The sequence below is a fragment of the Ascidiella aspersa genome, chromosome 7 (genome assembly GCF_963924565.1).
Source record: "Ascidiella aspersa chromosome 7, kaAscAspe10.2, whole genome shotgun sequence".
NCBI lineage: Eukaryota > Metazoa > Chordata > Ascidiacea > Phlebobranchia > Ascidiidae > Ascidiella > Ascidiella aspersa.
In genome coordinates, this window is record NC_139453.1 from 8,147,464 (window position 1) to 8,173,840 (window position 26,377).

General features: G+C 35.0%; 2 protein-coding genes across 2 annotated transcripts; one reads left to right on the top strand and one right to left on the bottom strand.

Annotated features, from left to right (window-relative positions):
* Window positions 1-1,599: 1,599 nt before the first annotated feature.
* LOC146137555 (deoxynucleotidyltransferase terminal-interacting protein 1-like) lies at window positions 1,600-11,370 on the bottom strand. The gene is made up of 14 exons (XM_083394381.1): window positions 11,266-11,370; window positions 10,415-10,591; window positions 9,713-9,802; window positions 9,097-9,211; window positions 8,897-8,967; window positions 8,341-8,400; window positions 8,043-8,141; window positions 7,771-7,829; window positions 7,512-7,572; window positions 6,864-6,935; window positions 6,612-6,664; window positions 4,442-4,575; window positions 2,661-2,727; window positions 1,600-1,917 (listed from the first exon to the last, which is right to left on the bottom strand). Exons 1-14 carry the CDS (start codon window positions 11,368-11,370, stop codon window positions 1,767-1,769), a joined length of 1,314 nt encoding a protein of 437 aa, XP_083250507.1. The 3' UTR covers window positions 1,600-1,766.
* Window positions 11,371-13,550: 2,180 nt separating this feature from the next.
* On the top strand, window positions 13,551-25,878 carry LOC146137556 (solute carrier family 41 member 1-like). The gene is made up of 9 exons (XM_083393295.1): window positions 13,551-14,120; window positions 14,409-14,516; window positions 14,945-15,161; window positions 15,781-15,908; window positions 16,753-16,770; window positions 17,317-17,489; window positions 19,738-19,949; window positions 21,105-21,256; window positions 22,396-25,878. The coding sequence occupies exons 1-9, from the start codon at window positions 13,638-13,640 to the stop codon at window positions 22,579-22,581; spliced, it is 1,677 nt and encodes a 558-aa protein (XP_083249421.1). The 5' UTR covers window positions 13,551-13,637; the 3' UTR covers window positions 22,582-25,878.
* Window positions 25,879-26,377: the final 499 nt, after the last annotated feature.

Below are 26,377 nucleotides of genomic sequence, written 5' to 3' on the forward strand. Positions count from 1 at the left end.
TTTTCTTCAAATACGCTCTTGTCAACCAACTTTATCACAGACCGTAGCAACAACGCTCTGTCCTCGTTTTGCTTTCCGTGCAAACAATCCACGGCGCTGTGGTAAATACGCCCTTTCTCTCTCTCCTGTAAGAATTTTTCTTCTCTCTAGGTAAATTCGACTCGAAAACCCGGTTCCCCAAAATATACAATCCAACATGAAACAAACGTGTGTATTGCAGCAGCTAGTTTGAACGATGTTAAAATTTGTTTGCTTATTAAAATACGTATTGCGTTGCTATTCCAATGTGGTAGCAGATATGGTGGGACCTTATACAAGCTTGGTAGTATTAAGCCTGTGGTGAGAAATGTATACAGAGGGTTCTTAAACTTTTTTTACCGCGGACACCTAATTCATTTTTCTTCGCGTGCACCACGGTAGGCAAAAAATGTCAAAATTGACGTCACAATACAAATAGACTTCATAAATCTGTTGATTTCGCTCCAAAAATGTAATTGTGAAAGGGAGTCTAAATACAGTCAGTGTAAAACCCTTTTTTGAAATAAACTGTTTTCTTTGAAAAATAGATTACTTCTTAAATATACACTAATATTTCAATTAAGTCTTCATGGACCCCTGTTTTATACAAAACAGCTCCAGTACTGTAGTATAAAATCCAAAAGTACTCGGTCATCAATTTTGTGGAGTCTTCGTAGAACTCAAAAGGTGATCGCTGCTAGAAATTTCGGTACATTTATTAATATGGAAAGATAACTGAAAATTGAAATACAAAGCGGGAAATACGATAAGACAAGCCGAAAAAGCAAAATCGGCTTACATTGTTTTTGCATACAAAAGTACAAAATCAAGACACATCTCGAAAAACTTTTTACCGTAAAGGAGTTTAGGCGATGGCGAATACAATATTATTGTTCTGAGCTTTTTTCAGAACTCTTGTGCAAATATGCACCACTTAAATTTTACCCAAAAGATTTGTCCCATGTGCAATAAATTATAACGTTTTCTAAAGCTTTTTTTGTGAAAAGGAATCGTACCATTTTTTCTGTTTATATCACTACAGTTGACGATAAACATCGAATAAGATTGTCGACCATGAAAAAAAATCCTTCGCCCTGTACTTTGACACCACGGAACTGCGAAGAACAAGAAACAAGAAATAAATGTTTTCAAAAACAAACAGAAAACAAACGCGATAGTAAGAGCACACAAATGAAGGTTTTAAGTCAAAGTAGACGAGGGCGTCACAACGTAATTGGTTCGGGCATCCAACAGAAAAATCAAAGCGGTAAAAACACTAAAAATGTGACAGTTTGCGTGATTTAGTCCGTCGTTCTTTTAACCCCAAAGTTGATTCAAAGACAATACGCAGAAAATTGTATTAACTTTTACACTTTGTTCCAAAGATTTTCCTGTTTTGCGTCATTTTGTCGCTCCCTCCTGTACCCGCGTTTTCCTTTGTGGAACGAAAGGACGGGAATTTTGTACACCAGTGTTATAAACACGTAATATTAAAATATTTTTAGTTCTAGTCAGGTCATTTTCAAATTTACTTAAGTCCAACTCAAGTCATTTTTAACAAGTAGCAAGTCTAAGTCATTTCTATGGCAAGCCAAATCCAAGTACCCGTTGTGACTAAATGACAAGTCGAGTAATTTTGCCCATAATACGTAAGCCAAGTTAAGTAATTTGAAAACAGCGACCAGATCCTAACAACACTGCTGTGCACTAAACAGCCTCCCGTGGGTCCGCGAAACCGCTTCCGCCTTTCAGTCCGAGTCCGCGTACGAGCTGCTTTCGTCCGTGTTTGAGTCCTCACCTTCGCTCCCACTTTCAGATCCTCCCGCTTTTGGTACATTTGGAGATCTTTCCCGCAATCGGCGCATCGTTTCTGGACTTCCCAGAGAAATGCTAACTTTGCTGAACAAAAACAGACATCGTACACCTAACCTTGGTATTATATAGATCAGGGGTTCTTAAACTTTTTTTACCGCGGACCCCTAAACTTTTTTTTGGCCTCGCGTAGACCACAATAGGCAAATTTTTTTTTTAAATGACCTCATGAATTTACGTCACAACACAAATAGACTTCATAAGTTTGCTGATTTCGGTCCAAAAATGTGAAAGTGAAATAGAGTCTTAATGCATTCAGTGCAATACCGTTCTATTTTTAATCAAACTGTTGTGTTTGATAAATTGATTACTTCTTAAATATACACTAATATTTCAATTAGGCTTTCATGGACCCCCTAAAGCCAGGTGACGGACCCCAGTTTGAGAACCCCTGATATAGATGAAAACCAACTTCTAAGCTAAAAAATCGGTAAAACGCGAGATCGAACAACTTCCCTCCTAAAGCTCATAAAATCAAGGTTCGAAAGTATGAAATCACCAATGGAGTCTATCTTTGTCTCTTCTATTTTAAACGATAAAACATTTTTTCGAGGTGTTTTTTACATGTCGCCAAACGTAAAAAAACGTGGACTGACTTACATAAAGTAAATTTTGTAAGGACAGCGAAAGGACCTTACTACGGTCACCGTCGGGCTACCCATCAACTTCCTTGTGTTTTCCCTTCGTTCATTAAATATATTACTGTCAAATTTCTGCACAATAGTTAATATTTATAAATTACTGTTGTTCGACCGTTTTGGGTCACTCACGGAATTCTTAGCGGCGATGGGGCTTGCTCTAGCTTTCTTATGTTCTGTGGCGATGCTGCTGCGCCTGCTGAGAAACAAAAAGAGGAAAGAATGTTTTTTTTTTACTTTTAAGAGCGACACCGTGAAAACTTTCGACCAGAAGTGAAACAGCAGTTCGATAAAATGCCGATTCGGAGAAACTGAACGGGGAATTGATTTTGGCAAACCGTTGTTAAAATGAAAAACTCGTAAAGACGGCGATTTTCCATTCACCGTTTCGCACGTGTTTTTCGAATGAAAGAAAGAAAACACGATTTTAGATAGACGTAATCTTTATGTGAAATTGATGTCAGCCTATTTTGGTCAGGATATATGGTCTTTTTTCTCAGTTGGCATTAGTAGTTTCTCTGTTTTAAATTTACACAATCTTGCTCTAAATTGTGGTGCATCTAAAATATACATGATCGCTAGGATGATTTCCTTCGATCGTTGTACCCTTGATTTACCATCTAGCAATCAACTGGATGGCTTTGTTTGTTTTTAAGATCTGGTTAAGATGAACGCGGCTAAGTTTTACAGTGAAACGTTATCAAACGAAATTCGAAATCTGCTCACTTTACCGATGGGTGAGTTTTGTTTGGTCTATTCAATGACGAAGACCAAATAATAATACCGGTTTCAGCACTGACCATGTGCTCTTCTTCCCCAACTAACCGTCAGTAGAGTAAGCTGATTTCTTGCTAGAAATATTTCTCTTTCAGTGTCAATTAGCAAAAATAGCAAAAAACTTTGTTGGTAGTCGTATTTGTCTAGTTTATATCTGAAAATCCGGCGGCACTCTATAACATCTATAACAAGTGTATTCAATCTTTATAAGCCTCTTCGCACTAATGCAGGGATGTCCAACCTGCGGCCAGCCTGATATTTACGTGCGGCTCACCACTTATCCTTACTTTCAGTAGCCTTTATTAAAAACAATTGTTTCGACTATCATCAAAACGTGAAGATCGCGCAGTATTTGATGTAGGCCTAATGTTATGTTTTTTGGGGGACTATAATCGAGTCTAATGTCGCATTTCAACATCCATCGAACACTGTGTGCACCCATCATTGCTAAGTAAGATATGTGTTTTTCTAAATGTGTGTTTTTCCGGACCGTTATAAGGAATATGTCAGCCCAAACGTGTGAAAACTCAAATTTTCAAAAAATCAAATAAGGTCGAGATTTCTTGCATATTTTTGCATGAGTTCACTCTCGAAGAGCGGGTGCTTATAAGTTAGGTTGTTTTATGACGTCACGATATGACGTAACTTATGACGTCATCCCTTTAATTTGAGAGGTTTTGCGGCCCATCGAAAATTTTAAAGTGGCAATGCGGCCCATTCTGCTAAAAGGTTGGACATCCCTGCACTAGAGTCCATTAAATCTGATTTTTTTCTACTTTGACCTAATGATAATAAAACTCACAAGTTTAAAAACCCGAATAAAACCAGAGTCGAACATTTTTTAAATGAACATATATTTCGCCTATACTGGCAACGTCAGTCATTAAATTCGAATGTTAATATACGCGTCAGCGAAACAGTACTCGACAAGCAGAAACTTGCTGCCAATGGTTTTGGATTCCATTAGGATAAGCCCTTTTATTGACTTGATGTAGCACGGTTGTGCAAAAGCTTGTCAAGATTCTAATACACAGTGGCACCTGATTTGCAAATCTTTAATAAGGACTCGATCTCAAGATGCTTCTACAATTATATATATATATATAAGTTCTACAACAATTAAAACGTGATCTTACCATCTCCTGGTTTCGCGATCTTTCCTCCGAGTCTGATCTTCTTCTCATTCATCATCGCGGCTCCCATCTTCCGGAGGACAAAGTCAGGAAGCTTGAAGAACTGGAACTCGTCCGGCAGGGTTCCGGGACTGTCCCTAAAACGCGAAAGCGGTTCCGGTTTGCCGTATGATTTAAGCAACCCACATGAAGAACATAGAACATGGCCTCAATTTATTTTTAATCACGCGTCTAAAAATTGAACAATCAAACTGGCAGAATCTTACCAGCCTTCTGGTGACAAGCATTTTCGGCCCAAACTTCCCCTTTTTTGTGTGTGTGTGCCTAAAGTTAAATGCTGTGTTGCCTAACGAATGTATAAACCTTGCCGGCGCAAAACATGTCATAGCATGCATGGCGCCTTTGGGCTGAATAGATTTGCTTACCACAGAGGCACAAACATAGTAAAACTGGTAGAAGGTCACTCTAAGCCAGTGGTTCCCAAACTGTGGTACGCGTACCACCGGTGGTACGCGAGAGTCTTTCAGGTGGTACGCGACTAACTTCAGCATACGTATAAATTTCGAAAACGTTCAACTTTTTAAACTTTCAGATTGGGTAATTTGCCGTGCTGCGTTTTAGTTACCTTTAACTTGAGGTTTCGCACGTTTATGACGTAACACTTATCTTGTTCAAGATAATAAAACGCTAATTGTTAGCTGGTTTAATATATATGTAGTAATAAACTAATAGTGAGCGGTGTAGTTGTAGTATGTATCGACCAGCTGGTGAAGAAAAAACAACTATCGCATTGAACCTTGGGTTTTGTTTAATTTATGGCTTCTTTGTCTTCCTGGTATGGCGTTTGGTAAAGTTTAATTCTGCTTACTTATTTTGTATAATATGCTAAAATAGTTAAAGCAGCGGTTCGCGGTTCTTAACCGGGGGGGGGGTGGGGGGCGCGCCCCCCTAGGGGTGCGCCCAGGAATTCTAAGGGGGGCGCGAGCTCGACTTTATATATTTTTAATTTTTGCAGTGATTTTAATGGTTTCGTTTGGGTTAGGCATAATTCCTACATACAAACTCTGTTTTTTGCCAACTTTAACATTAAAACTGCAAAAATTTTCGCGCTGCGCGCGAATCTTATAGTTCCCTTTTAGAAAATCCATGGTATCACCGTCCTATTAAATTAACTTATAGATAAACGATAAAAGCTATCGCCCTTTCGGACTATTTTTCATCCATATTTTATATATGATAACAGGCTATAGCAACAGGGGGAGTCGAACTTTTTTTGCGCGAAACTATATTGTTTTTGCAATATTGCCGTTGTATTGTGTGTCGTTACATCTTTTGAAACACGATAACGCAATGTTTAATATTTGCGCTTGACATTTTTTGCGCTCGACATAATAACTCTTACAACTGTGGAGTAAATGCCCTCGCAACACGTTTGTCAAAATCAGCTCGATAAAATCAATGTGTCGAGCTCGCGCAATTTGTTGCGTGCCCAATGCGAAACGCCTCTTCGGTTGCAGTTTAGCCAATTCGACCAACTAAAACTCAAAATTTTTCGCGCTTCGCGCGACCAACAATCCCTTCCTTCACTATTTTCCTGTTTTCTCAGTGATATTTAATTGCAAAATGTCGAAATATTAGGGGGGCGCAAGGCATGAGAAAATTACCAAAGGGGGGCGCGGCTGAAAAAAGGTTAAGAACCACTGAGTTAAAGTTTGAGATATTCTGGTAAGGTGTAACTTAGGTGGTACATCAACACTGTACAAAAGCTCAAAATGGTTCGCGAGAAAAAAAGTTTGGGAATCACTGCTCTAAGCGGACATTATTTGCATTTATGTAGTTCAATCCTATAAAAGTATAGATTAGTTTTTTAAATAGATCTTTCAAAAAAATATACATTAAAAAAAAATTAAAACACTAAATTTTTTTTTAAATATTAAAAACATATTAAATAAAATATTTATTTTTTGCTTTAGGTTTTTGGCTAATTCTTCGGCCGACATAATCGCCAAGTGCGCAGCAAAAGGAAAACAATAAACCATGTACGATGTAACGAGAAACAACTAACCCGATTGTGTGCAGGCTTTCGAATAGATTTTTTAAGTACAACCTCTAACCACCATGTATTAACATTTGGCGTGCTTTTTTCCCGCGATAATAGCAAAATGCAACTCACTTGTATTCGGTGTTAAACAGTCGCATCACGTCTTCCGCGATCATTATGAAAGTCTGCAAGCAAAAATCATACACATAAAACGTCACTCGCGCTAAGAAACACCCGCGCATCTAGTTCCGTAATTTAAGAGCTACAGGTAAAGTGTCGCCAAATTTGTGTAGGCGTTCTGTTTTTGCCAATTTTTATCCTTGTGACTTAATTAACCGGAAACATATAATAAAACAGTTCAAAATGGCGCTATAAACGGCTTACGTTTTTTCCTCCAGTGGCGGCCATGCAGTTGTGCTTCACCATCCACTTTTTATCCTCGTGGTCACCGGCATACTGCAAAATAGTAATATAATTACATGCCTTAAAGACATGGCTTTGCGAAGGAAACTCCATAATTTTGTGTTACGGCTAATATAATGCAATCCACATTTTAAAACAGGCACTGTGGTACCTAAATGTCACTCCGGCCAAGAAAACCTTTTAAATTGTGTAGTAAAGTTTTACCAGTTTCTATTAAGTCACTGTTTTGAAATGACTTGAAGTCTTTTGGGCAAAATGACATAACTTGATTTACGTCTTTTCGACAAATAACTTGGGTTGAAATAAAGTGTTGTTATTAACACTTTTTTATACAAAATTGGGTATTTAACTCAATTTGTATAGGTAAAAATATTCACGTAATATACTTCGCATGTTTGTTATTTTTTAGTTGAGTTCACATTTGGACGAGTTTACCAATTTCAATAGTTTAACATTTAATTTTTATAACAAGGACTTGACCTGGAACTTGCTGCTCTAATTATGACTTGACTTGCTGTTTATTTAAAAAGACTTTGACTTAAGTTTTTTTACAAATGACTTGACTTAAGTTTTTTAAATGACTTGTTTACAACACTGGTTTGTACTAACCTTAAATAATTCCGGATGCTTCATGTAGATTCTTCCCCTGGTAGCTCCAAGACCCAAAGCCCTAAAACACAATAACCAGTTGAAGATTTACACTAAGTCCAGGTGGAACAACACACACCAACGCAACATGCATACATCGAAATAAAATGATCTGGCATAAAACTAAACATTAAAAATACAACTAAGAAGATTATTTCCAAAATTAAAAAACGTGAATTCGGCCAAGCTTTAAAAAACGTCAAAAAAAGATGCCACAAACCTGTTTGCTTTTGTTCCCATCACAAATTCAGTTTCCGTTGTCAGACGAGCCGGATCCCACTAATACAAAATGTTTACAATCAGCAATAAAAAAAAACTACTTTTAACTAACCGTTGGTCAAAAAGCAGCTTTAAAAGGGCTAGATCACAGTTAACACACATGTGCGATTGTGCGTGTGTATCTTTCATTGAACTATTAAAACGTGTGTAATTCATAATTTGGACACATTAATATTTACTCCGAAAAAAAAATCTATTTAGCGGACCACTCACAGTTTCTTGTATTTTTCTTCTGACGGCATCTTTGGGGTTACGATGGGGACTTCCCTGGGACCGAGGTCCACCCAGAGGGGTCATTGCGCGTGGACGCTTCTGAAAATAAATGTATGACTTACATTTAGACTTAATATCAAAATGATATACATGTATAAGTAAAATTCGATTTGTTTACAGGGCTACATTTACATAAATATTATATTAAAACAAATTTATTAAAAGAGCAGGCAAAAACACATTATTTTGCGCAAAATTATTTCAAATTATCACAACACATGTATATTGAAAAAATTACCTTCGGCAGAGGGCTTAAAGATCGCCTGGACAACATATCACGACTATCAGCTTTCAGTCTCTAAAACATTAAAGAAACAACAAAAAATTGTGTTAATTGCAAGTACGGATGTGCAATAATAAGAAATCAGGCCTGATACACAATATCAAGTGCTAGTTAAGTTGTTTAATGCAAGGGTAGTATTGGTGGGGATCCAATACCAAAAAAATTTGGCAGCTATCATTACTTAATTTGATCACTTGAAAATAGTAAGACAACATTTATTATTGGACAGGACCAGTACTTTTTACTAAAACAATGGGTATTTTATACCGCAGTATCAAACAACCCTAATGCAAAAAGCTTACAAAAGTTAAGAATTTTGCATTAATTTCTTAAAACCAAGAAGGTATTTAAATACTTTTGGTGGGTGTAGTTTAAAAGTATCTAAAAATAGGGCAAACCGAATAAATTTGCAGGAATGTTCTGCTGCAAGATTGACAGGAAAAATGTGCCTCATTTTGAACAAGCAATAAAAAGTCTATTAATATATTATATAAGGTGAAAAACTCCTCACCCTTTCCCAAGGAAGGTCAGGACTGGCAGCTCTACGACCTTGAAGTGACCTTCGGAACAGAGGAATCGAAGCTAAAATAACAAAAATAGAAGTTACCAGCAATATATTACACTTTACTGCAAAACAGAAAGTATTTCAAAAATTGTCATATTTAAAAATGAACTTTTTATCTATTTAAAGTATAAAAAACTTTCACTCACTTGAATTTAAGGTTTTTTGAGGGGTAAGAACTGGATTTATATTTGCGACCTTGGTGGTCCGTACGCCAAACAGTCCCTTTGCATTTTCGAGGGCGTCATGACATGCTTTAATCACCTTCAAATATATTTGAGATTGTAAGAAAAAGATTATTTTTTATAAAGTTTTCATTGGACAAACTGCTGTAATAAGAATGACATAAAAGGTTAAAAAGCACAGTGGTATGTAGGTCTCCATAACTTTGTGCAGAGTTAGTAGTTATTAGAGATAGACCATTGTATCACTTTTTTGACCAATTCAGATACCCAATTTTTAGGGTTTTTAGCCAACGGAACCTGATAGCGATTTTTATATACCTGAATTATGATTTTGCAATAAATAGGAAATTTGTTATTTTTGAGGAAAAACCATATCATATTTTCATAGTAAACAGTGGCCAAAGTTTACTGATACCGGTATATCAATAGAAGCAATTGGTCTTTCTCTAGTAGGATGGACAGATATAAAAGGGTAAGAAAAATTAAAGTAAAACATACAAATGTTAGTATTTTTGGATTTCAAACAATATACAAGTATCCTTATGGTGACATATTTCACTATCAGGGCAAATGGTTTTACCAGTTGCTCGACGTCCACTTCTACCAAGGCATTCTTGAAAGGTTCTCTCGCCATATTTTCCTTTACATTCAATGCTGCATCTCGGAAAACCTGTAACAAAATACACAACACTTAATTTATATACATGGTTATTCAACACAAATAATTATGACACAAACCATTCACAGTATTGAAAATATTTGTCACTCTTTAATATAAATTGATTGATTAGTAAAGTTTTCATCAACAGTTTCCAATTTAGTGATGGCTCTCAAATCTGAATTATTCAACAAATCATATTATTCATAATCTACTGTATGTTCAAAAACGTGTAACTGTACATGTAAAACTGTGATTAAGCTCTTATGCCAGTGTTTCTTAAGCTTTTGGGTGGTAAGCCAGCATAAACATAGAAGCGAAGATTTTGCGACCCAATTTACTTGAATTTTTGTAAGTCTAGCCTCACGTTGGCTTACTGAATCGCGACCCATAGGTTGAACAACACTGACCAAACAATAACAGTACTCAAACTTATAATAAGACTGCAGCCAGCCCACTATGTAACCGAGGATGTAAGTTTAAATCTAACCCCAGGATCTATTTGACTTGCATTGTTGCACAAAAATCCTTCACAGATCAATCGATTCGATAAAAGACAGCCCACTATTCAGAACCTAGTCAAAAAGCTGTCATCACTTTATCATGTAAAAAAATTACTCTTACGTCAACATATTTCTGGAACAATTCCTTGATATCCTGATTGATTGCCGGTTGCAAAACATCGCGCAGAAGGTTCATTGAGGTTGTGGCATTCGCTCGACATGGAGGAGACGCCCCCAAGTGGCCGTGCTTGATGCGGATGTGATGGGGTTGCTCGAGGTGATACACACTAAAGGGTTGCTGCAAAACACCAAAAAAGTTTAACTTTTAGGTAAAATAGCAAATGTTTTTTAAATTTTGTCGAAAAAAAATAAAATCTTTATTAGGAATTTCCGAACATCCAACACTTCAATAAACAAAATATAGTGAAGACTGGAGGTAAATAAACTTCTTAACGCTAAAGCACATCTTGGTCTAACAACCTAAAAAACTACCTTTGAATACCTCATTTTTATTTTTATTTTGCTTGTTTAAGCATAGTACATGTCATTTGGGATGATAGGGTGATGCTGTTTATCCAAAGGTTGGGTAACATACTATGACATCAAGTAAAAAAAAAACATTTCTAATTGTAAATATCCACGGTCTAATTTCTTGTAAAGGATCATCATTTTCCATCATTAGAATGCATTAGACTTCAATGATTTTGTGACAACTATCCGGTCAGACCGGACTATCAGCAATCATGGGGGTTTCAGGCCCAAAAAAATAAACAGGCATACTAAGACAAATTATGTTTTATGATCCAATACACCAAACAGTTTTTGAAGGTTGGTCATTTTGTTATAATATTAAAGAAATTTTTCATGCACAATAATACCATTTGCTTTAATGAGATGCTTACAAGTATATATTAATGCAAATAACACATTTAGTTAAAACTGTCACAAAGCAAAAAAGCAAAGACATCTTACAGCAGGCGGATCTTGCAGTCTTATAACTTCATGAGCAGGATGTTCCTTCATTTCAAAGAATTTTTTTGTACAAGGCACATTCTGAACTGTTGCTGGTCCGACCATGTTTCAAGGGCTAATATTCTATTCTTGGCTAATTGTTTTTTAAAAGCCTGAAATATAATTTATTGAATTAAAAACGAAATTTAATACAAATGTATCTTATTGGAAAATGAACTGAAAACGATTGTGTATAAAAAATCTTCCACAGAATATAAATTGTTAAAGATATATTCTACTTGTTTTAAAGAAACCTCTGGATGACTTTTTTGTTAGGCAAAATGTATTTGTTCCTTCTAAGAAACAATTGTTAAAAACTACATATCCCAATTATAGATTTAACTGACGTTGGTCTAGAATCAACGGATATTATTTGGGTTAGGTAGTTTTGTAATGACTTAAGTCAATAAATTGCCTTAATAATTTTGAATCAAGTTCAGTTAAGTTACTCTTTCCTTTCAGATAAAATGACTTGACTTGACTTAAGTCTATTACAAAAATGACTTGATATAATTATGTTACTAAAGTGGTTTAATTAAATGCTTTATCGTGACTTAAAATTAAATTGCCCAACTAATGAATTCCACTGAGACGCAAGTCATCTTGAAATTTGTTAAAAATGACTTGACTTGGACTTAAGTTATTGTGCAAATGACTTGACTGGGACTTAAGTCGTTTTGAAATGACTGGTCTACAACATTGGTATTAGTTAGACATTTGGGTTTTGTTTTTAATTTGGGTGGGTCATCAAGTATTGGTATTTCTATTCTCCCAACTTGTAAATTTATTTATGACGACTGATTTCGTTACTGTAACTAAAAAAGTGATAGGATTTTAAACCTGCACCATTTAAGTTTCTACAACCAGTACTACATATTTAGCCCAAGTGTGATTTTAGGCCTAATTTATTAAGGTACCGTACTAGAGAAGTCAAAAACAAACAAAACTGAATACACTGTGAAAATATATGAAATGCCATACTTCTCGACATTTTACCACTATGATGTTTTAATGTTTTAATAACAAAAAATATTAGTTCAATATTCAATTTTGAAAATAAATAAATTAGTTTCACATGTATTTTAATATCTGCAGAAACTTAACTTATATTTGTCTTTTATAGTATGTTAAAATATGAATTTAATATAGAGGTAAAAAAGGTAAAACGATTTTTTTAATCAGTAAACACATGTTCTGCAATCTTGAAGGAATCGTTAGAACATTGTTTACAATTTCACTGTACAGTCGCGGATTAAATGTGACGACACAATCAAACAGCTGATTTCTCAACGCGTATTTATTTGATGACGTCGATAAACAAGTTTTTCTCCTTTAGCAGAAACTTTTGAAGGAACGTAATTCATGATGTAATACATCGAGTTATTTCCTTATGTTGCAAAAAAGCATGTGTTTGAATAGTCTACAGTGGTCAGCGCAAGCCAGTAGAATCACGTGGCTCAATACTTAATCGTTTGTTAAAGTGTTTTTTTTTTCAGCTCAACGTGTAACTGATACTAACGCGTGGGTCAATCGCTCGGAAACGGGTTGACTTACATTTTTAAATTTTGTTTCCAATAAAACTATTCCTAGTATTTAATAAACTAAATGATTTGTTTGACCAAAAAATTATTGGTAGATTCACTTGTACAGTTATGTGTACTTGAATTGTATTCAAACAAAATCATTGTTAAATAACTAGAAGTTGGATATAGGTCATTATATGGATTTTATTGTTAAAAGTGATTCTAGTGCTTTTATTATATGTGATATTAGTAGGTTTGGCTGTACAGCTAATTACCTCATTTTGGTATTGAGAATTAATTTATTTAATAAGAATTGTTGGCGCTGGTCTAGAATCCTACCACAGTTCTAAAATCAACGCACAAAATTTGAGTTAGGGTGCGGGTTAGCGTTCGGGTGTAGGTGGGTCAAGTATTATTATATTCTTTGTTTAATAATAATACTTGACCCACCTTAACCCAAACGCTAACCCGCACCCTAACCCAAATGGTGTTTCGTTGTGGTAGGATTCTAGACCAGCGCCGAATTGTTATTTTAAGAAAATGCTAATAATTTTTAAATATATTTTACTATTTACAGGTGTTTGTTTTTGTAACATTTATTTGCATGGAATGTTTAGCAGATAAAACATGAAATCGACGAACTGTAATATAATGCCAAAAGGGTAAGGAAGCCACTTTGAATTAATGCTATCTGTTGACAAAAGCATGATCAGAGAACCAAAATCAACAGAATCTAGCAAAGAAGCATCATCGTCGAAATATTTTCTGCGAAAGAGATTAGGCCCGTCCAAAGACCAAGAATCAAAAACAATGGTTCCGAAAGCACAGCACGTTGTTGTAGACAATGATCCCAGTAACAATGACAATGAATTTAGTCACACCCCAGGAAGAGACAATTACCAAACGAGTAATTTTAACACCAGTCGATTCAAAGGTTATTCAGCAAATGGATCCAACTACAATAGAAAGACTTCTGGTAATTTGTCTGCAGATGAAAGTACAGTCATTCCTTTATCAAGTTCCGATCTAGACTTTCAAATTAAGCTTAACGGAAGTTATGATGCTGATAGCGATGAAAGTGACACTGTTTCACTTCTACCCAAACGTAAACTCTTAAAATCAAAGTACAGTGATCATCATCAGATGTTGAACTCAAATGATCCAATCAAAAATGAGGACGGCAATGATTCAAAGTTTGAAAGTTCATGGAGAATCGCCGTACAAATTATCTTTCCCTTTCTCATGGCTGGAATGGGTATGGTTGCTGCTGGTATAGTTCTGGATAAAGTTCAGGTATGGGAATCATATTAATTAATATATTTGTATGCTTTTTGCTCATTTTACAAAGTCTTAATATAGGTTTTAGTTGTATATATAATTATATATAAATTATACATTTTAAAATTTAACCTGATTCGTTCCAGTTACCCTATAAATTGCTACAATTGTGCATTCAATAACATTTGTAGGTTAAAACATTTTCAATTTTGTATTTTAGTGTATAAAATACAATATATAATATAGGGACTTTTAGATTTTATATAGTTTTAATTTCCAAGCTAATTTATGCCTGCATTTTAGCATTGGGACGTATTCGAGAGAGTGCCAGAGATTTTTATTTTGGTTCCGGCTCTGCTGGGATTGAAGGGTAACCTTGAAATGACTCTAGCGTCAAGGCTTTCAACCTATGTGGGTTTGTTTTGCTATTTTTAATTTAATTTTTTTTACAATGCTCCATAAACTATTATTATAGCTACTGAAATCATGCTTTCATTGTCTTTTGTTTATTGGAAATGCCATTCATATCGGTATACTATATTTAAAAAATTATTTAAAAGTTCTATATTACTGTTACAAAACAGTATTGAAATACAATAAGGTTTGTAAGACTAATTTAGCTGTTAAAGTTGTTTACATTTTTGTTGTGACAAAAAGTCTTGTGTAATACTTTCTAACAAAAAAAATTAAAAAATGTTAAAAAGTAATAAGCTTGTAGGACACATAAATATTAGCAGAAGTGCCAAATAGTATCATTGGTTTCAAACAAACTACAATGTTAAAAAGTAATGAGTATCTTCTGAAAAATATTTTTTTAATTGTAATTTTCCAAACCCCAGGCAAACCGAGGTTTACTGGACGACAAAGCCAAACGATTTACAATCATCTGGGGCAACATCGTGTTGGTCGAAGCTCAAGCGATGGTGATTGCTTTCCTTGCTTCCCTCGTTGCCATGACACTTGGATGGATACCTGATGGCAAATGGGAAACTAACCATGCGATTATTCTTTGCGCTGGAAGTCTTCTAACTGGCGCCATTGCATCATGCCTTTTAGGTTTGTGAAGGTCAATGTTGTTAAATAATTATTAACTAATTTAAAAAAGGTTGAGAGGAAACAAATTTGTGCCTGTGATCAAAGGTTAAAGTGGATTTTTAATATTTTTTTCATAAATATAACTGCCACTATCTTTCTTTTATTTCATTGTCAGTGTTTTTTATTTTGTATTATTAATTGTGATTTGTAGTGGTTGAATATTTCAAAAGTTTTAATGCAAAATTTATGATTTAATAAACTTGTTTATATTCGAGTGCTGAGTATCTAGCACACTTTTGTATGAATGTATTTGTTTTGTGGGTGTAGTGCTTTTAAATTTGGTCAACCATTTATCGATACTTACTTTGTATTTACATATTCATGGCCAGATTCCATAATGTTGTAAACTGTGGCAAGAAGGCATTTAGTAGTGCTATAAAAATGTTGACTTTTAGGGTATGTTCACAAACCATTTTTACTACCTAGTCAAATACCCTTTATAACCTTATGTTTTAGTTTAACAAAGTTATTGCTTGTCACACATTATTTCCTTTAGCAAAAGCAGAACATGTAAGTTTTTGGTTATGCCAGTAAAAGTATGTGTGAGAGTAATAAATTTATTTATGCGTTTTATAATCAGGTATCGTCATGATCTTGGTTGTCTTGCTGTCAAGGAAGTTGGGAGTCAATCCAGATAATGTTGCTACACCAATTGCAGCGTCGTTGGGAGATCTCATCACACTAACACTGCTTTCATTCATCGTTAAGGTGAGCACAATAACACATATTTGAGGACCAATCAATTTATGTAAAACTAGATGTTTGTGTACTGCATTGTGCTGTTATTTCAGCAATGCAACCATATTGTCTTACCTTAGTATCCCTGAAAACATTATATACACAGTAGTTTATTTTTTCAAGTGATTTAAAGCATGAATACACTAAACAACATTTTATCAGCTTTAAATTTCAGTGTTACTTGTAATAACTTAAGTCACTCTTTCCAACGTATTTCACTGAGTCAAATAACTTGGATTAAAATTAAGTGTTTTCATTTAAAATTTTAATAAATAATTGAGCTATCTATTTCAATTGTTGCATGTAAAACGACTAGATTGGGTCATCATGTAAAATTTTAATGTTTTTTTGTTTTTCAAAATGACTCATTTACACTACTGTTAAATTCTAATTAGCACTTGTGACATCAAAATTAGATTCACTGTGAAACACCAATTTCATGTTTAACTAAAAGGTAAACTGACATGATGCTGTTGTGAGTTATGATACTTCATTAACCTTAATGGCCACTTTAGGCTTTCTGTAAAAACCCTAAATCCATATGGCAGGATCAATTGAAAAAGAACTTCCTGATTTTCTGGCCTGTGATGTTTCACTAATTAATGTAGAAGACCCTTTGTGTCTTATTCAATATTTATATTGTCTTTCGATTTTGCTGACAGCTTCAGCACTTGGATTATCCAATTGTGTGCATAATATATCTCTTCCTTGTGATTTCATAACACTTTTATTAGGTCTATTCAATGGGCCTGCTGTAGTTTTTAATACTGTTAAAAAAATATGGGGACACTGGCACATAATATATGTTTTATAGCTCTTTTTTAAGGATGTTGTGATTTAAGTTATAACCACTACAAAATTTTTTACCAAATTTATGCAGTAAAATTAAAAATTATTTTAGTCCTTTTAATGGCCTCCAGTTGACGTAAAATGTTAATACTATTAAACTAACATGCTTTTTCACTTAATTAGGGTTTGTTATTACAATTTGTTCAATTTTTATCTCATATCTTTGCTTTTGTTGGCTATATTCCCTACTTTAAAGTATTTATGGTTTATTTCAATTTCTTTTTTTGTAACAAATATATATTTTTAATGTGATTGTCAGAAAATACTTGAACAACCGCTTTGCTCAGCGGAAATTCACCAGTATTGAATATATATATCAATTTTTCACATACAATTTTAAATGAACAAATTTGCAAAGTTGTTTTACATTTTTTTGGTCATAAAACATTTCTTTTGTTGTATTGTACAGTAACTTTTATTGGTATTATAAAATCCAGAAAATGTACATTTTGTACATCAGTAACGACGCTACAAAATATATATATTTTATACAAAAATAACAAAAAAACACTTCCTTTTTCTTTTTCAGGGCTTATTTGTAGTCCTGTACAACCCAACCACTGCCTGGCTTGGTTGGGCCATCATCGCTCTCTTCATCGTGCTTACTCCAATTGCTGTTTGGCTTGCTCATCGCAATGAGTTCACAAGAGAGGTTGTACGTCATGGATGGACGCCTGTCATTGCCGCAATGGCAATAAGCAGGTGCGAAATATCTTCTTATTTTTTTTTTTAAGTTTTTTGAAGTCATGACATACCCTGCTTGTTAAACTTAATTTGGATATTTTAAAGGGATTCCAGCTGCTAATTTTTACTGACTGGCAGCAAAAATATATTATACACAGTCTCCTAGTTGTATATTTTGAGGGAAAATTTTAATGGAAATTACACTATACATTTTTTGTTGTGTTTTTCCGGCGTCATAACTCCATCCTTTTTGTTGCATCTTTTTGTTATATTTTTTTGTAGGTCTAATTTTTTTTTTGTAAAAGAGGATAGTTTAAATTCACCATGAAATTATTTTCAGGTGTGCCAATATTAAAAAGTTAGAGAACCGCTAATCAATAGGGTCATAAGCTCCCCTCAATTGTATCAATTTCATTCAACCTTTAATCTGTGTGCAATTTTATTTGGTTCGGTTATCAACTGCAGCATTTTTTTTCAATTGTGAGTTGACCATCCATTGAAAAGTCGAATTGGTGCAATTGATATGAAATGTATCAATTTATTTTGGATTATTTTTGCTTGGATGTCAAACAGCCTATTTATTTATAAAGCTACTTTCCTACAATTGCCTTGAATGTATAATTAGACATATTTATATAATATGCCACGGCATGATTAATCCAAACAAACCAGGTATACCATATAATTAAGTTATGCATTTCACTTATTTCGTCAAACAACAACACTTTTTGATTGATTTAAAATAATAAAGGTCGCCATATTATATTTAGCAATACAAAGAAAGCTATTGATTGATTGATCCGCAACAACATATTATTTAAAAACCTGTATTGTGTTCAACTCATGTGATAAATCAACACCTGGGATGTTTTGTAGCGATTTCATTTAAAACTTTATTTTTAATTCATTCTGAATAACAGTTTAAAGTGACGAAGTTGTGCGTTAAGAAATGGTTGCCTATTAAAAAAGAAATTTTTTTGCAAGGTACAGGACGATTTTCAACTTATTTTTTTTTTAAAGCGACATTGTAACAATTGCTATGGGCCCTCTTACCCTCACTTGGCAAAATCAAGTGGTTAACTGTTTACTATAAACCGTAAATTTGACAGATTAACCTTCTAATAATCTTATCTTTTAACAACATGTTTTACGTTTAGCTTTAACCCTTTTTTACGCTTAATCTTTTATTAGCACACGGATCTGTAATGTCACTTGAAAATGAAAGCACAAGCCTAACAGGCCAATTACATGCACATCATCTTTCCAACAATTAAAAACTTCCGAGTGATAAAAAAAGCGTTCCACCTTTTATAATAGAGGTTTGATCAGATGTCAGTCACATTAACTGATGATTTTTTTTTAACTTTATTTTAATCAAATTTTAACGAAATTTCTTGTTTGTAGAGGCCACAGTTCTTCCTTGAATTGATGCAAGTTACCCAAACATAATATTTTGTTGATTTCAGACCCAAACGTAATATTTTGTCACAAAGTCAAGGTGTTTTATGGATTATAAAAAGTGCATCAGGTTTTTTGGCGATAGATTTAGCTTGCTTAGGCATTTTTGTATTACAGAATGTCAGTAGGCTATTTCTAAAATCCAAATTGTTGATCTTCGAAAAGACCACATTTATGAAGATTAAGTGTTTTATAGGAATTATTTAAATACGTAACAATAAATAAAAAAAATGGACAATTGGCAATAAAAGTTACTGCTGATCCAAGGTAGCATTGTGACATTTTTCCTGCTTTTATGGGTTAATATGGTTTAACTGTGTCGCAGTTCCTGATTTTTTTTATGCTTCCGAGACGATTTTTACAAAAATTACTCTCAAGAAACACAAAAACTTTGTAAATAGCCATAATTTGACAAATTTAGACTTTATTAAAATTTTTTAACTTTATTGTAAATTTTAACTTTGTTTTGACCTATAAACTTCTTAGAAACAGTCACCTAGGTGCTGAAAACAACTTTATTCTTTGATTCGTGGACAGACGAGGTCCTTAAGCAATCTAACTTAGCCAGCAATCAAGTTTTTATATAAAAAACAATCAAAATTTTATAAAAAAAAAACAATCAGATTTCTATAAATTAAGCAATCGGACTTTTATAAACAAAAACAAAAAACAATCAGCTGTTTTTGATTTATATTACCATGCCTGGTAGCAACAGTTTATATATTAAAAAAACAATCAGATTTTTTATAAAAAAAAAGCAATCAGACTTTTATCATCCCTTTGCTCAACAAATACACTCTTTTTCCAGCACTGGCGGCCTCATACTGGACTTCGCAGTGACCATCAACAAGGGAATCGCCGTTTTTTCGCCGGTGGTCAACGGAGTGGGAGGAAACCTGGTGGCGGTTCAGGCCAGCCGCATCTCGACCTACCTGCACACCACAGGCCTGCCACTAGGGGTCCTACCGTCCTGCGAGCACCCGGGCTGCACGTCGCCGTGTCACGTGTTTTGCGCCAAGAGTGAGTTCTGTTTACAATACCTATATACCGCGAAGCAATCTTTATACTTAGTGATTCTCAAACCGGGGTGCTGCGGCGCCCTTGTGTGCCATTTCAAATGCTCAATATTTTTAGTAAAATACTCAACACAAATTCCAGTCAGGGTGCCGAAAATATATTTATTATTTTTGTGGGGTGCCGTAAGCCATAAAAGGTTGAGAATCACTGCAGAAAAAAAAAACTCGAATGTTTGGTATAAATATTGCTATTGAAAACACAGCAGAAGTCCTATAGTGGCGTGACCACTAAACTGACCTTGCTTTTATCCTAACAAACTGCCATTTGCTTTGAACCCAATAATGTCTCTCCAATATTTCTTCGCCAAAGATTTTTTCAGCACTTCACTCACCGAAGAAAGGTGACGTCATGTAAATTAGAAGAACGGCTGCAACTGTTAAATATCGGGTTGTTTCTTGGAAGTGACGCCTTGCCAAAGTTCATTTTGTTGCTATAACATTCTAAAAATATCGACGTAGCAACCTTTATAGAAAAAACAACTCGAATGTTTGATAAAGTTTCGATTTTTTCGTTTTAAACTGTTCTGAATTGCCTCGTACCATCATCATTAGTAATGAAAACCAAAACTAAATGCTTGAAAAAGGAGGACAAAAGGGTTGACCATTATTTTGGCTTTCAAATTTCTTTTTCTTTTTTTTAATAGGCTTGCGAATTAAGAAAAACATTTTGGTTTAGGTGTTTTCTTGTGTAGTCGTGGGTTTGTGTCGCTTGTTGTAACTTCTTTGGTCTTACTTTGTTTGAATTTTACTGGTCGCTTCTGATAAAGCAAACATACTATTTTGAAACATTTTTTATTTTTTTTGTTTCGCTAGCAAGTATTTAATGCGTAGTCCCTATAAATATCACATTTTAGGAAAGTACGTTACGTCGTATTTTAAGTTGATAGATGATATAAATAAACAAAATATACCGTTCATAAAAGCGTTCCCAAGTAATTTTAATAAGAATATTTACACACGAATTCGGAATTTCAGAAAACCCATCCAAATAGCGGATGATTATAAACATTTCTGAGTGCCAAGGTGTAAGGTGTTATGCCTAGCGTTACTTCACATCGCGAATTCGTTTATTAAATTTCACTTCTTCTTTTAATCGCAGCCAATCCTCACGCGGCGGGGTCAAGGGTCATGTTGGCTGCCGTGGTTCCCGGTCAGCTTATTTTCCTGCTGACCATCCAGGGTCTCCAGGCCGGACACACGACCATCACCCCCCAGTTTGTGGCCGTGTACGTGCTGGTGTCGCTTTTACAGGTAACCTTTACCTTTTCGGGTTTTGAGGTGTCCTACTCGACGTATTATATGTCCACTGTCCAGTGTACATCAGTGTTGTGAACAAGTCATTATGAATCGACTTTAGTCCCAATCAAGTCATTTTTAAAATAAGTTGAGCCGAGCCAAGTCTTTTCGAAAAAATAACAAGTGAAGTCCCAGTTTAAGTTATCGGTTACTTAAGTCAAGTCAACTTAATGTCAAGTCCTTATCATGAACGTTAAAATATTATCACTGACCCGATTGTCAGCAATAACTCTGGTAAAACACACCATCAACGCATTATGTGACAAGTGAACTGTTTTATGTGCCAAATTTAGGATAAATACCGAATTTCATTAAAATATTGCTTAAAGAAAATACTTATTTTATCCCAAGTCATTCATTCAAAAGACTGAAGTCCAGCCAAGTAAATTAAAAAAAGACTCAAGTGCACTTAAGTCAAGTCATTTACCCAAGTCATTACAACACTGGTGTACGTACACACTTTATTAACCGTTGTACCTCATCTTAAGCTTGAAGCAGATCTTGTTGCCAACGCGCGAAACCATAAATCTAGCCAAAGGTTGTTTCAGTTCTTTAAACACAAAACGGCAATTTCGAACGTTACAGTCGGTAAAAAACAACCTTCGATGTGAATTTTACGCGCGTTTAAAATAAATTCCTGATGCTTTACAAAACTTGTTTTTATAATTTTGTTTTATTTTGAATCTTGCTTAGGACACGGGAAGTCGTGCCTTTATCAAACTTCGTTAGTGCCATATTTTATATTATTTTAACCCGTCTTATATTTTTGTTAAACCTGAAAAACGGCGTACTATTTTTCTCGACGTGAACTGTACACGCATAAAAAACTGAACTCCCGATGCTTCTCAAATGTTAAATTTTAAGCATTGTTTTTAATACCGTCAAAAAAACTTTCAAAAACCGTCCTTTTGCGACCAAAGCATGCAGCTCGAAATTTCATACCGTAATATCTCCGGAAGTAAACAGGATATCGATCAAAAAATTTTACACATTACTCAAAGCAATCTAACTTAGCCAGCAATCAGACTTTTATTTAAAAAAAAAAAAATCATAACTACGGATATCAATATTCAGTCATATTCGTTTGCGCATAGGTGGCCATTCTGCTGCAAATCTGCCAGTGGTTGGTGCTCCGACTCTGGCGAAAGGGGAACGACCCGGACAACAGCGCCATCCCCTACCTGACCGCCCTGGGCGACCTGCTCGGCACCGGTCTGCTCTCTCTCGGATTCCTATTTCTTTGGCTGATCGGCGACCGCGACGCTGACGTCGGGGATTAAGAGAAAGAGTTTGGCGTCGTCGCCTTTTTCTCTCGCTTCTCTCTTTTCTTTCGTCGAAGTCGGAAGTAGTCGGTGTGGATTTGAACGGTGGAAATTTTATGTATGGTGGAGACTAGGGGTGTCCGAAACTTGCGATTTTATTCCGATACTCGATACTTTGGTCAAAAAGTTTATGTCATCTAAAACCAATTATGTCATTACCTAATTCAAATACGCAAAATAATTACATCTGACTTTTCCAAAGTCCATGTTAACCATGGGTATTCAGGCGTAGTTTTAAAGTTAGGTTTTGTCCAGTTGGGATTTTTTTACTGACAAATTTACCTTTCCGTGTCGAAACAAGGCTATAGTATCGGTAGCAAACCATGCATGAAATGTCTATTTTAATACGATATCAGATCGCTCCCCATATCACCCTTGTACCAAAACTATTACCAAGCGATATTGGGTATCGGCTCCCGACGATATTATTGCACTTCCATGGTGGCAAATTAGAAAGATTGTTTTAGTAATGTCGTTTTGGTCGCATTTTCTCAACCCATATTTTCCAGTTTCGCATTGATTTCGTTTTCTAGCACTTTTCCGAAACGGCAATTCTATTGATATAGTTATTAATCTCGTTACTTTTGATGTTGTCATATCACCAACAACCACTGGAGCCGGAGTTATATTCAACAGTCAATTGAAACTCGCATAACTCTAGCAATTTGATTCCTGATCTTTTTGCATCTATTCTGTGTTACCGTCCTAATAATGCCATGGCCGATAAACGTTATGACGCCATGACAGATTCGCTTGCAGCATCCAAACAAAAGGCCAACCTGGTGTTTATTGACGCTATCCCTGAGCCTTAATGGGTAACCATTTGAAAATATTTATAAGCAACCCTAATTCGAAATCAGGCTTTTTGATCTAGATCAAGGGTTCTTCCAGACCTCCTAACCTATCTTTTTCTTTCTCGTGGATCAGGGTGGGCATGGGATTTTAAGAGATGATGTCATGAATTGTCGTCATAAAGCAGACCTAAGAAATTTGCTGTTTTCAGTCCATCGTAGGTAAAACTGAAATGAAGTCTCTAAACACATTCAGGGAGAAGGCAGCAAAGCGTTATTTTCAAGTAAACTCGTTTCAAAAAAAATTTATTACATTTATTAAGTTATACACCAAGGCTTCAATAAGGTCTTCGTGTACCCCCTAAAACTTGACCCCAAAGGGTCCACGGACCCCATTTTAAGAACCCCTGATCTAGAGACTGTATAATGTTGCTGTCTACTTCCGTGACATTTTCATAAAAAAGACAAAATCCGCTACTATCCGATACATTCTGCTGCATTTGTTTAGTTCGCATCCATCCACTGCAAAATCAACCTCACCTTCATATTTCCATAGGATTAACCTTAGAACGAGTGTAAAACTACATTATTACTTTTTGCACAATCTTTTTAAAAAAATTATACTGCGCCATTACTAAGCTTCGCAAGCTAAATATCAGGAGATACGTTGTTATAAGGCATAAAATTGGATTCTAAATAGCTATGTTTCTGGCCTTCAATCTGAAGCCAATTGGGCAAAACCTCCTCGCCTCATGTATAAAATTTATGTTTATTAGGTGGCGAAACTCGTTATTAGCTCCTACTGTTACGGTAACGTAAATATGTAAAGCTTGCTGTGGCGCTTAGTGTAAAGCCGGGAATATCTAAAATGTCTAACTATGGTTATCTTTTTATTATTTCCATCTTGTTTTTTGTCGGTCCGAATACTTATTTCTTATTCTTTTTCTGCTAAGGTCCAACGTTAAATGCCCAATGCCTATGCATCTCGCGCATACAAAAATGAAAAAGCTTTGCACATAGAAAAAGGAAATGAAGTATTTCTTTCTGGGCCGCATTTAAAACAACGAATTATCTTACTATTTCATTTATTGGTTCGAATTTTGTTTTGTTTATTGTCGTGACTCACAGGAAAGTGACTGGGGATTTGTGTAACGGGTAACCATTACGTATTTTTCGTACCCAACTTACGCAAATAACAAAAGTGCTGCTTATTTTTGTTACTGTGCGACACATTTAAGTTCAATACCAAATGTAAAAGAAAAACATTTGGGATTTATAAGCTATGAGTGTAAAAAGTGTTGGGGCCACTAAGTGTATATACTAAATACCGGGCGCGGGTGTTATTGATATGTCTTTGATATACAAGACGAATAGACTTGTTAACGGTTGTGTTTGGTGAGCGGTGTTTCTACCTTTAAGGCTCCTATACTTGCTGCTTGTATACGGTTTGTAAAGACGGGAACATATATTGTACGGTGAATGCCAAAATGTCGGCAAACCTATTGCAAGCCGTTTAACCTTATGCGTGTTCTGGATTTTCTGTAAACGGCGATGGTAGTGCAATAACCTGGCAGCACTTGTCAAAATGTATATTTCCACTTTGAGTTTTCATATATATAAATATATATATTCTATATTTCATTCATGCCTTTTTCCAAAAAAAATTCTAGACGTCAGTTTTACTGTTTCGAAGTATTCCCCAAGGAAATTTAATCTGACAAAACCATTTCACATTTTACAAACATTTTCTTTTTATTTATTTTTCATTTAGGCTAGGTTGTGTAACGAAAAAAAAATATAAACCAAAAACGTAAACGAATGTGTTGATTTAGGCGCAATTTTGTAATTTTATAGTCATTTGAAACTACGAAAGTTTATATCCAAAATATAGTTATTTTTGACTTAAATATGAAGCTGTACAACATCTTCCACTAACTAAATACTTGAAAGTTCAACTTTGAGTGCCCATTTAACTTACGACCTGCATTTGAGTAAGTTTTTTTGCATCTTTTTCCGTCCCCTCAATCTCGTGCCTTTCCTTCTCGTATTAATTCCACGCTTAGCTGCAATAAACACTTTTCCGTTTTGTTTTCTTCCACCCTTTAGGTGTTTTATGCGCTTCGCATTTCGGTCTGTAAAACCTCGCACGCGAATTTGCTGCTTTTAAATTGATTTGCCCGCAAAATAGCAAAGCCAACGAACCCTGCATGTTCGTCTTACAGATGCCAAGACCCTAGCTTAGGCTTCACATTTATGGAGATAGTTATTATGGTGAAAACGTTACTTGTAGTTTGTCAAACACCAGTGGCGAATTCTGCAATTTACTGAAAGGTTCTTGTTGATCAGAAATTCCATAAATGAGTAGGGTACTTGCCTCTTTCTGTTTTCGTAGGATTTATTTCTGTTAACTTATTGTGTGACCTTTTTTTCGTGTTTTCGGTAACGTGGTGACGATTGTAAAACCTATTCGCCTTTTATTGATAGAATATTAAAAGGAATATCACAAAAGCTGCTTTGCGGTTTTGATCTTTGAAGTCAGTTGGTTTGTAATTTATAAGAAGAACTTTTTAAAAGGTGATGGTTATCAGTTTTTAAGCGATGTTTCGCATTGAGGGTGAAACTTAAGTTGGTGCTTCTGCAAATTGCTTGTTTCGACATAACTATACGCAGTGGTTCTTAAACTTTTTTTTAACGCTGACCCCTTCCTTTTTTTGGTTCGTGTGGACAGGGTCGGCATGGGATTTTAAAAAGATACCATGATGAAACAAGTTGACTTAAGAAACTTGCTATTTCCAGTCCAACAAAAGTGAAACTGAAATGACGTCTTAATGCATTTAAGGAGAAGGCACCCAAAATATTTTCTTTAGAAAATTTTATTCCATTTTTTAAATTACACGCCGAGATTCGAATTGGGAGTTTATGGACTCCCTTAAACTAGTTCACGTAGCCCCAAAGGTTCATAA

Bases quoted from the DNA above. Each gene is read 5' to 3' on its own strand.
- LOC146137555 (XM_083394381.1), bottom strand. From the start codon at position 11,370: ATGGTCGGACCAGCAACAGTTCAGAATGTGCCTTGTACAAAAAAATTC. The intron at 8,142-8,340 runs GTAATTTTTTCA...ATTTATTTTCAG, and splicing joins CTTTAAGCCCTCTGCCGAAG to AAGCGTCCACGCGCAATGAC. The intron at 4,576-6,611 runs GTGAGTTGCATT...TTCGCGTTTTAG, and splicing joins CTGTTTAACACCGAATACAA to GGACAGTCCCGGAACCCTGC.
- LOC146137556 (XM_083393295.1), top strand. From the start codon at position 13,638: ATGGTTCCGAAAGCACAGCACGTTGTTGTAGACAATGATCCCAGTAAC. The intron at 14,121-14,408 runs GTATGGGAATCA...CCTGCATTTTAG, and splicing joins TAGTTCTGGATAAAGTTCAG to CATTGGGACGTATTCGAGAG. The intron at 14,517-14,944 runs GTGGGTTTGTTT...TCCAAACCCCAG, and splicing joins CGTCAAGGCTTTCAACCTAT to GCAAACCGAGGTTTACTGGA.